The following is a 12,491-nucleotide window of genomic DNA, read 5'->3' as shown; positions in this document are numbered from 1 at the left end:
TATATAAAATATATAAATAAATACATATACAAAATATGGCATTACTTTCCAGAGAGATGTTACATTTCACAGGCCACCTTTCCTTATCCAGATTTCACTGTCATACAGAATTTGTCATGAAGTTCAGTAAACAATCAGCCTCAGAAAAAATGTTGTCAAAGTCCTTATGTGAAAGCATCACATACCAGAACAAAACCAAGTAACTTCTTTTCTGATTAATAGGACATATAATATCATGGCAGACAATTGGTTTAAATATTTAAACCAAATGGTTCTTTTTCTATGCTTAGATACAGGCAAATCATTTCTACCAAAGTCAAAGCAAGCAACAATTGTATGTAGCATAAATGAAGCACAGGGGTCTCAACACCCAGGTCCATGATCTCCCCATCTTGTCAGCATGGTTTTAAACAGGAGTTCCTCATACAGAATATGTGCTTTGGTAGAGTGTACCAAGACAACACAGAATAGATACAGCTTTTCAAAATAAATAAGCAAATAGAAAGGGTGGTACTGTAATGGCAATTTTTTTGTCCATGAATATTCTGTATTAATGTGAGGAGAAAACAGAGGAAACGTAAGCCCCGTTGCACAAACTGAAGCGAAGGACAGACAGAAGAATGCTTTACCAAGAGCTTCAGTGCAACTGTTATCCTTTCCAGTGGCATAATTCAGTGATGGGTACATTAGAAATACCAATAAAATAAAATAATTAAGAAAAAAAATATTACCTTGGCATTCATAGTTACTTCAAATAACAAAACTTAATCTCTTCTGGAAACACTGCCTTCGCTCCACAAATTCATTTCTATTGCCTAGAATAGGTCAGTGTGTATGCATATGGACCTATACATATTTTTAGATCATTCCATACCCTTACTTTCTTTTTGCATACAGAAGTATACACTAGAATTATTGTGTAGTATTTGGTATTCACATGTTACATTTAAATAGTTTATTAAAAAAACAATTATATTAAATACAGACTAACAGAATATTCATAATATATTTCACAGAAAAAATAGCCGTCTTTATTTTAGAAATACATTTCTTTAAAAAGTTCTTTGAGATTTTTATAAAACTTTTTACCCGTGAAGATAAGTTTCCCGTCAGACCTGTAAAAAAAAAAAAACCTTAACCTTTAAATCCTTGTGGTTTTTTCTTTTTTTTTTTTTTTAATACAAGTTTACAATCTACAAATTCTTTAAAATAAAATAAAAAAAACCAACAAAACAGTATCTTTCGGGATCAAATTGGTCACAGGCCGTTCTTTAAAAAGTCAGTGGAGACTCCCTGAATCCATTCTGAAGTGCCTTTTGTTTTTCTCTCTCTCTGGGTATTAGTGCAGGTTTACATGGGAATTCAGAGCTCCCTACACATTCTATAGGAAGCCTGATGTGTGCTGGTGGTGAGGTGCAGCTGCAGCAGTGTCCGTGGAGGCTGCGGCCCCCCCATCCACTGCAGGAGGCAGAGCTCATTACTCCACACGCAACGCAGTCCACAGTGTTTGCCCAGCCTCTCAAGGTCTCTGCGAGGTCCAGTGTCCACGCACAGGTGCCAGAAGAGCTGGCACCAACACTCATTTGCTTTCCAAGTTATAGCAGTGGACATCTCCTTTTGCCTTGTCATCATACCCGGGAAGCGGCTGTCCGTATTTATCCACGCACCAGCAGTAACCTCTCTTTCGGCCTTTGGATGGGCGACACTGAAACAGAATAAAAAACCCAGTTAGCATTTTTTTTTGTCTTCTCTGCTCTTAGTGTTATGTAGCAGGGATTCCTGCTTATTTGATAGCTGCACTTCCATATCCTGGCCATATCTGACAGAATCAAACAGATTCTTTATACTACTACACAGTACCTGCTCTGCCCATCAACCTCTTTGTGTCAAATTACTCCATAATAAAACTGTTCTGAGATCTACCAGAAAATAGCCCTGTGAATTACTCCCTATTGTATCAGGCAGCACAGTTGCCCCCCTTGAATATCAGGACTACATATACAGGTATACAGGCTGACAACTGGGACCCATCTTTGGAAAAGAAAGTTAACAGATTTATTCTACACTAAAGCACAGGTCTGGCAAAGACAGCCACTGCAGCAATAAACACCCTTGCCTTGCATCTGTTTGCTGGAGGAATTTCAATACTGTAGTTGACATTTATTAACTGATATATAATCCTTCTGTAATGGAGTTATCACTTCAACAACTGCTAGGTGTACTAGAACTTTTTATGTATAATTTCCTATAAATAAGGTTGCTTATATACTAGTCTATAACCTAGGTTAGCTTTAGAAGTTGCCTGGTGGAATTTGCCAGCAGTGCTGACCAACATGAAGCTATCACTAGACTCGAAATGACGCTGAACTTACTTAGCAACAGCAATGCAGTAAAAATGCATTACAAAGTCTAGTATGTATTAAGTAAGTAATGCTCTCCCCCCATGGAACGGTAAAATATAGACTAAAGGAGATGACATGTTGCAGGTTACCTACTCTGACCCAATGGGACCCTGCAAGGTTTATACCCACTCAAAGGACATATCTCTCCAGGACACAGACTCACTAAGTGAGGTCAACCTCATTGCCAAGACACAGCCTTCGTGTCAACTCAGGTTTTGAGATATTGTGATACAGGATTCATTGCAAATGCTAAATGAGGTAGCTGTTTAGTCAGGACAGACTTGCAAAGGAGGCAGTGACACAAATATACCCAGCTTTTCAAAGACTGAGGTTTCAGCTGCTGCATTGCCAACATGAAGGAACATAGGTTAGACTGAAGCCACTTATGACTTCAACACTGTAAATGCTATCTTGGAAGCAGTGCAAACGCTGCTTCTGAGATCACAATCACAGCAATTCAATTATTTCAGAGGTTCGGGTTGGCACAAGTCAAGTAAACTTTGCCACTTCCATTCAACTGCTTGTTCTCCAGAGTCTAACAGGCATGTTCCCATCTCTCATGAGGGTATGGCATTGGCTCACAAAGCTTTGCCATGTGTAGGTAAGCAAGGAAACATCAAGCAAGTTTTAGGCTTTGCATGCTGCCCAAAGTGCCCAATCCTTTCCACAGCTAGTTTGGGACCTCAGGCAAAAGGGTGGTATTTTGGACAGAACTGTGAGTATGGCTCACTCCTGGGATAGCCTGCACCAGCACAATAACCCCTGAGCCAAATAATTTGTGGCAGCATGGAGGAGGGCAGACAGTTTTCACTAATAACTTCAGGAGAGATGGAAGCAGATCATACATTAGACAAGTTTCAGAACAAGTTTCCATCTTGTTTATTTTATTTCATAGTAAATGAAGTAACACTAATCACTGTAACTGCAAATTAATCTACCCTCATGATATATTTTGCAGTAACAAGCCCAATGCAGAAATAATGTGATCCTTTCTCTTCTCTGAATTTGCAGTCCTTCTGCATTAGTGGTACACAAATGGATGGCAGCAGGATGACAAGATCAAGCTTAAGGTATATATCAGCTTAGTTTAGGAGATGGTGAAGGAGTTCAAACCTGCTGAGAGAACAGCTATATTAATAATTTGCCAAACTATGTGGTCAGCTGCATTTGACTTCTAGTTACCTGTTCAGCTGGTTTTCTGTACTAAATCACACATACAGAATCACACAGAGGAGTTGGAAGGGACCTCAAAAGATTATCCAGTCCAACCTCCCTGCCAGAGCAGGATCACCTAGACTAGGTCACAGAGGAACACGTCCAGGCAGGTTTTGAACGTCTCCAGAGGAGACTCCACAACCTCTCTGGGCAGCTTGTTTCAGTGCTGTCACTCTTACAGTAAAAAAGTATTTCTTTATGTGGAAATCTTTAAATGTAAGTTTTACAGCTTATGTTTACTGTCTCAAAAGCCTGACTAAGGCTTGTGTGTATTCTCTCTGTGAATGGCAGCTCAAAGTCCACTAACATCAATGGAAAATTTTCCAACAATTTTAGTGGCAACTGGACTGGACTCTAGCTTAAGTGGTATTAACATTTAGTGACTCAATTTAGCATGCTCAAAACTGAAGGATTCATAAACAACAGCCTTTGCACAATTTAGATTTTACAGAAAAGGAAACTGAGGCAGCAGTTTTTAAGTTGTTTTTCCCAGGAGAGCAGGCACAGATGGAGCCCAAATTAGAGCACAGGGCTTCTGGCTACCAGCCTGGTGCTCCAGCAATGAAACTATACTTCTGCTAATAATAGTAACACAGCCTCCCCTTTTAGAAGTACTGTATGAAGTATGTCACACAACTCTCGCTGATTCATAGGCTTGCATCACTTTCAAAACAAATGATCAATGAAAGTTCTCATGTTATTGGAGGTTTTGATTGCTTTTTACACCTGCATGATCAGTTTCTGGAACTAACTAAAACATGAAGTTAGTTTGCAGGAACACCTACCCTACTACTACTGTTTTTTAATTTCTGCTAGACAACCCATTAGGGAAACAAAACCCTTAGATCTTCACAGCTGAAATAATGCTCTGTTAAGAAACAATTTACCTTTTCCAGTCTGCAATTTTGTATTACCCGCTCAGTGATGCTGTCAGGAGTAAAGCACTTCTGATTCAAAAGTAATGCTTTCATCCTGAAGCAGCTAGCTTGCATTCTCTACAGAAGTGGTAAGCAGTTCATACGGAAAAAAAAAAAAAAAAATCTGCTCTTCCAAGTTTTGTACTCCACATTCATTTCAAGGCTCTGCCTAGATCTTCTATATGACTTCGGAAGTCCAAAAAGCTGGAAAACTGCCCAAGTGGTGGAGCCAGTAATTACTTCTGATAGAAACACCAGCTGCCAGCTTCCATGCCACCTGCCCCTCTCCCTTCCACAAAGAAGTGCCGCAGAGGCATTCGTGGGGCATAGCAAAGCATATGGTATCCCATTGAATTCCTGGTCAGCCAAGAGGTCTCCGTGGAGCTACAGTTGTGGTCTCCAGGAACAGACTGCAGACAGCACTGACATATACCTCAGGCCATTCTCGCTCCTGCCAAGCCCAGCTCTGTTTTCAGTGGAACAATGCCAGCTCACATTTAGGTAAATATCTGGCTGAAGTATACAAATACGGGGCAATTCTAGTAATTGCCCCCACGTAATAATTTTAATTTCATCAAAATCTTTTTTTTTTCCATGCTTGAGGCAGAAACGTTCCTATATCAACCTATTCCACGTAAATATACCTCTATACTACAGCTGAATAGTACAGCCTTACATGTGTGATTTATTAAGACAAAGAATTCTAAACTTGAATAGGTCTGATTTTTAAAAAGTTTATATATAAATACAAGGTGTGAAGTATTTTTCATGTTATACTCTGACAGATAAATTTATGTTCTTAAAATTGTTTCACATGCAAATTACTACCTATAGTTGTTCCTAAAAAGTAAATTTCTGGATAATCCACAAATGTCTTGACAAATAACTTCTTTCAACTTGTCTGGAAGAGCAGGTGACCAGGAAGACAGAATATACTACCATATGAAGTGCCTCCTGAATGAGTTTTCAGGGTGATCATCATTTATCAGGCTCCCATCATCGCTCACCTATTTACATTATCATCCTAGGCAGTGGTTTTGGCAGCTGTTTCTGGAATTAAAAATGCTTAGCTCATATTCATTTTCGGATGGATTTACTATCTATTTCCTAACCTATTATTCTGAATTTTGTTGTCACAACAGAATATAATTGAATTACAGATTGAATGTTACTAATAATAGCAATGAAGGAAATTAATAAAATAGCCTAGCATTCTGTTAATAAGACATCTGCTCACAGTGCCTTAAATATCAGACCTACATGTTGATGCTACAAAAAGAAAACCAAAAACACTCACAATTGTCAAATTGCCTTGCAGACAGTGAATTCAGTCTGGACCGCACTCACTCCTCAAACTGATGCTTTTTTCTAGGAGTTAAGTCTAGGAGTAGAACAAGGGCAACTCAAACACATTTTTGGTTTGTATTTTGTTTGGGTGAGAAGCAGCACATCTCTGTGAACCCTACCTGTGAAGGCCTGTTCCCAGGGCTGATTGAGGATCATTTACAGGAGAAGCATCCAACTGCATTTCATGTAGAGCATTTACTCACATGGGCTCCATCTGTGGGCAACTCTTACAAGATCCTGAGTTATCTCAAACTACGGCTGAAACTACTGGACCTGTGTAAATTGGCACAGTGCTTGACAAGGCTGGCCAGGTGTGAAAGTGCCTCTTCATCCTCTATGTTTGCTGACCGGATGGGCTGTTGCACATAGTGCAGTTCGAAAGTCTCCAGGCAGCATGGACACTACACAGAGGGCAGATGCATGTCTTTGCTTCATCCTTATTCTCATAAATCAACTTATAGGACCAAAGACTAGGTAAGTATATTTCTGTCTTTCCAGTTTTGGTTTTTTCCTTTTTCTCTGGATTTCCTTTTTTCTGTCTCAGTGGCAGAACTATGACTGCACTTTTAAGTACAGTCATCCTTTAAAGTAAGGCACTTTAATACGTGTTTACTGTGGATCTGATTTACTACATACACATGCCAGACACTGCGTGCAAACCACCACCTTTCTGCTGACAAAGCAAAAACTTCAGACTCTGAAGACAGATGAAAGGAAGATCTACTGAACAAAGTAAATACCAATCTGCGGTCTTCTGTTATGCCTAGAGAAGGAAAACGGCTACAGTATGCTTTTGTGTGCCTTAAACACAGTTAAATAAAGCGCTGCTATAGAGTAGCTAAGAAAATGCTTTTATGGCACAGGCACAAAACACAGTCCTAGCATCACTCCACACAACACTCCACAAACACACATCGAGATGTAAGCATTGCTCTCTGCTAGTCTACGTGCAATGGGACATGAATGACACATGCTTCTCAAAACTCCATAAAACAAAAAGAAACTGTCCCTGCATGGGAGTTGCCACCACCTGCTTGGGAAAAGCTGGGGAGCATAGACAAGCTCAGCAGCATGCACCGAAGGTCAAACAGCACCATCAATGCTGGGCTGATGGCAGAAGGGAAGGCTGGAAACCTCACCCCTAATTGCAAACACCCCACCTGACACTGCCAGCTTAATGAACAGCTCCAGGGAATACCCAAAAGGGAAAGACTGTTTCTAAGAAAGCTGGAAGCCAAAAAATGGAGTGATACCATTCCTAAAATAAGGTTGCCTGGTCGGAGGTTGGCCTCTCACTTCCAACCAATGAACTGCATTAGCTAGTAACAGTCAGTCCCTCCTTTGTTTACCAGGAAGAGAGAGGCTGACTTGTATAAACCCAAATGGGAGAGAAAAGGTGGTCCACAAACAGAATCTGTCCTTCCAGAGGGTTTGCCTTGAGGAAAATCTTAAGAGAAACTCTTGAATTCAGCAGCTTTTGGAATTATACCAAGAAACACATTTGAAGGCAGATCACTAGCTAAACACTGGAATTAGATGGCATGTGCACACTAAGCAAAGAACCTGCACATCTTGCACTTCCCCAAGTTCCTGAATAAACTTCAAGTGTGGCAGTGAATGGAGAATGCTGCGGTAGCTCAACCCGACACAACTAAAGCATAAATACCTGTAGTTCACGTCTGCATTTGTCAAGAAAGGTCACAATCCCAGAACCAAAGGGGGCTGAGAAGCCATCCTTGCTGCAGAGTAACTACTAGACCTATCACTTTCACGATAACACGACCTGGATTTTGAAAGCGATCGGTGTAGCACATAAAGGATAGCTATATTCCTTTCTCAAGTTGCTTTTTGTAATATGATCCAGTGCAGTTCTTCTAGGAACTCTCAAGCAGCTATTTACAATTCAAAGCACTGATCTATTGCAGTCATATGGTGGCTGCAACATTTAGCTCTGTGGGTTATTACAGAGGCACTGCTTTTTTTAAACCAAAGGGCATTAGTATCTAGGACACCAGCCAACCCATGTGTGATTAGGTATGAAGTTTCTCAAATGAATCTGTTGTCATGACCAACAGAAAATAAAAACACTGTCCCCACTTGACAAGGTTCAGCACTATCAGATCAGGTCCTAAAACTAGAAATTAACTAGTTCCTCTGTAAAATGATACATAATGTACCTTGCTGGCAAGATCCTTCAGCAAAGATGCAGAAAAGATGAATTGCATTCACTGAAATGATCAAGACTCTGTACTTACTTGCTTTTTCTTGTAGAACCCCTTCTTGTCACAATTGGGAATATGAAAACCCCTGGGACTCAAGACATTCAGGATCTTTAGGTGGTTTAAAGTGTCTTCCATTTCTCTACGACAGGGACCCTGTTAATGAGCATGTTTTAGAAAACACAGATGAAACTTCATTCCCAAATGCTGTCTTTCACACAAGAGTTAATAAATCTTTAAAGGGCAAGAAGTACAAACACAAACAAACCTATTAAAACAAATGAATGGCTGGATATGTCAAAGGGCAGACCATTCACAGGCAAAATTCCGACCTTCTGCTTTATTTAAGATATACCAATTTCTAAACAGTGAAGGTCCTATGCTATGCTGAGGCACAGACCGGCATTTCTAGTTGAAATCACAGTCACATATACCTACAAGGAGGCTTAACCAATATGTAAATCAATCGTATATAACATAACTCAGGTTTGGAAAAGCTGGCCTTGCACTAAGTGGGAAAAGAAGAAGGTAGGCAATTTAAAATACAACACTTGGTAGATTTTCCCTAATGCCATTTAATTTTTGTGATTCTGCTAGATTTGAAAGCTTAAACGAAATGGATTTAATTGAAAATAATTATTTGGCATAATGTATATGCATATATAAAAATACTGGAACTTTGGACAACAATTCCCAATTTCAACTGGATCAAATGGATGCAGCCATGCAAAAGAAAGGTTGCATATAACACTCATTAGGTGAGTATGTCACTTTTTGTCTCACTTTCTCCATCTGCAAAAGGCTGACAACAGTGTAGTGAGGATTAGCTCTGGAAGAATGAGCCAAAAAGAACTTTCAGAAACACTTTTAAGAGCACGTCTCAAACGCCAACTAATTATTTCTCCCTGCAGCCCTTCAGGGTAAAGTGTTACGAGCCCCACTTTGCAGTCAGAAAACCAGGAGTGGAGGAGCTCTTGTTTTACCAGAGGCCAAGAAGGCAGTCAGTGTCAGCAGTGGGATTTGGATTCAAGAGTCGCAGCCTACAAACTCTGTGCTTTGCCACACTCCTGTCTGGGAACATTACTGACTTGGTCCACCAGCCCACTTCAGCAGATACCCCCCAAAAAATTCCTTTGCATGGGTTTAAAATGTTTAAGTTGCGGTATCAACACAAAGACCCATTTGGTGCAATTTTTAATTAGTGAAGTAATGACATTTGTACTTTCAAGTGGTAATATTATAGTTCGCTCATGTAAAGTGCCTTTTATGTCAGTGTCTGAAAGCATACAGACTCCACAGCTCTACTGCAGTTTAAAATTGACTTTTTTTTTGTTAGCAAAGACCTTCCTTGATACTGAAGTAAAACATGAAAGCAGCAATCACGCAAGCTCTAAACATGCACTTTAAATTGCTACTCTTATTGGCAGCTCCTTAAAAAAACTAAAACTGCTCAGATACACTGACTGCAAATCACACACATGCAAAGACTTGGTTGACTTAGGTCTACAAAAATTCCAACAGGTTTTTTAAAATTATTTTGACGCAGGCTCTCAAAGTCAGAGAGATCAATATCAAAAACTAACATACAGATACAGCCAGAAGGGCATTTGCTGACAAAGGCACCTGTCCTCAGTGGACTTATTTCTGGTTCTTACAGACACCAGCAGCCTTGGTAAGTCAGTGCGCCTTTGCTCATGGGGCGTAACTACCACACAAATTAAATGTGTGTCCTAGTTAAGACCAGGACCCTATTTCCTCAGAACTACCAAACTTCATTCTTTTACTATAAGCTACTTCATGTTTCTGAGAGCAGGACATACTGAAAAGCATATACTGAAGTTATTTTACGAGACAGCCGGACATCAGCGACAAACTAAACATGCAGCTTCACCATCCTTGCCCTGTTAACTTGGAGGCCACGCTCTCTTCAGACACAACTTCCTACTTCATACAGGTTTCAAGACCTTCTTTTGCAGATGGAAGGCCATGTCTGGTTTCACCATGACTGTTCTGATGAAACACAAAGTATATCTGCACATTTTCTAGCCTCTGTATTTAGGCAGCAGCACCAAAAGGACAACTGCAAGTGCATGTGGTATTCACTGTGCCATACAATGACTGATCAGTCAAGATTCCTATCCTCAACCCAGCCTAAGTTTATCTCCCTTGATTTGCGCCATGGAGTGTGAACACAGTGCCACTGCACTTAATGTGAAACATCTGTTTTCTATTACTGCAACTCAATAATGCTGTTTGTGAAAAATTTTATGAAGACACTATTAAACCTGTTCCAAGTCCGTTCACACAAATGTGTGATAATTACAGGAGGGAACTAGAACTTTTGAACTCTAAGAAATGACTTAATGAAAATCATACTTGTATCAACGCAAACATCATTGTGTTAGGCCTCTATATTTTCTGAGCACAATCTGCATGATTATCTGCCTCTGTAGATCCAATAGTTTTCTAGGTTAAACAGACATAATCCCCATAATGACTACAATTCTGCCATTTAATTATTTATTTATTTATCTTGTCCTATGTACAACATACGCAAACATACACACCTATGCACACACTCACATGCTGGGAAATGCCCTTCTGTTTACAAAAGTACTTACGTATTCAGTCTCTTGTTTGGATTCAGAAGAGAAATTAAGTGTATCTGTACTCTGCGAATCATATTCCACTTTATAGCGCTGCGTATTTTTGGCTTGCACTTTCCTGATGACATCTATTTTGGTGTGCGGTGGATGCGATTTGGAATCTGGCACCCTGTGAGAGTTTGGGATGGCCTGATTTTCTATGCTGCTGGTACTCTGGTCGTCTTCTTCTGAATCACTGGAATTTCCTTTCAGAAAACCAAACATAGTGAAGAAACAATGTTAATCAACTGCTAGCTGTGTCTGGAAGGGCAAGAAGCCACTAGATTAGTCTACATGCTTAACTTTCCTTTACAAAATAGCGATACATAAAAAGATGAACAACTTCGCATTCCGCATGCATCAGCACCTTTGTTGCCAAGCGATGACTTTTGTAACCAAAGCATCCCTTCGCTGCCGGCAGCCTCACAAGGTACCCCACTGCACTGCCCATCCTAGCTGCCCAGCACCTGAAAACCAGCTACCTCCACTTCGCTGCAAGCCACCACCACCCACTCGCCTTTCTTGCCCCTCGATGTCTGCTGCAAATTTGGTCACTGCTGCAGGGAAGCCCACAGCAGCCCCACCAGCACCAGGGGTGTGGAGCCTTCCCCTCCATCATTGCTGACCCATGGCTGATTTAATTCACTTCAATTAAGTGCGGTTAGTTTGGATAACTTACAGGCTGTAGTCCAACTCTGTCTTCCCTAGGAAGGTTTTGTGTTTGTTTTTTTTAAAGAGGTGTTAATACAATAAATTCTACCACACTGAGTTTCACAGTACTAGTTAGTTATTTTTAACAGTTTTTCTTTCTTAATTTTATTCAACAAATAAAACGGGTAAAAAAATAGCAGGCTTTCACTCTTCTGCTATTAAAATCAGAAACACTTCTAAGTGTACAAAATACATTTTAAAGGTAATAGACAAAAAATGCCATTCATTCTGTAATGGTGTCAAAGGACAAATATCTGCTTTCATTACAAGCTTCAAAAATATTTTCTTTTTAAACTATCATCCACGAAAAACAGAAGCAGCACATATTTCCAAAATACTGCGTAAGCCCAGTGTTCCTGTACCTTCTGAGTTATTTGTCTACACTGCATTTCTCCCTCTTTGGAGACTCCTGCAGTGTAACTGTAACTGGCTGCATTTCCTCCAGGGAATTTTTCAAATTTGGATATTGCTATCAGGTAAGTAGCTAAATCTCACTAGTTGCTGCCTTGGCTGCTGGCCACTTTTTTTTAAGGATATCATATTGGGAGTGCACAATCATAACTGATGTACAAGGAACTTCCTGCAAATCTGTATCAAAATTTTACTTGATGGCTCACTGAAAAGCCAGAAAAGCCAAGAAATTCAGTGCTAAACCATGTTCACATAGCCCATTGACTCTAAATATTTCAACACAGGCAGTACAGTGGTACTGCCAAATACACAGGAACAGGGGAGGAACATGAGGAAGGAGGAGGGATCCAAGCTAACATCTTGGTACCGGTGGTTTTAATGTAGCCACTGCTGGCAATGGACATAATTGACCAGGAAAATCCAACTCCCAGTGCAAATGGATTAAGGAAGTTTAAGTCTTAAGTCTAAATTTCCTGGCTTTTGTGGGTTTAACTCAGACTCTCAGTGGTATTTGAACATATTTTTGGTGGTTTAATGTCCTGTTTTTAAACACTGGTATTTTTTTTTCCACATTCTCAGTGAAGTTTGCAAGAAATGACACAATAAAACGTTATAAATCTCCTA

General features: G+C 40.0%; 1 protein-coding gene across 1 annotated transcript; it reads right to left on the bottom strand.

Moving 5' to 3' along the window:
* Positions 1-1,573: 1,573 nt before the first annotated feature.
* Positions 1,574-10,951, bottom strand: IGFBP3 (insulin-like growth factor binding protein 3; the record flags this gene model as incomplete). Its single annotated transcript, XM_010186093.1, has 3 exons — positions 1,574-1,705; positions 8,137-8,256; positions 10,722-10,951. Coding segments are annotated over 3 exons (476 nt in total), but the record flags the coding sequence as incomplete, so codon positions are not given.
* Between the last annotated feature and the right edge of the window lie 1,540 nt (positions 10,952-12,491).

Source organism: Mesitornis unicolor, unplaced genomic scaffold, assembly GCF_000695765.1.
Source record: "Mesitornis unicolor isolate BGI_N332 unplaced genomic scaffold, ASM69576v1 scaffold34316, whole genome shotgun sequence".
Lineage (NCBI taxonomy): Eukaryota > Metazoa > Chordata > Aves > Mesitornithiformes > Mesitornithidae > Mesitornis > Mesitornis unicolor.
The sequence above is the reverse complement of the archived record's forward strand: the minus strand, read 5'-3'. Positions and strand labels throughout refer to the sequence as shown.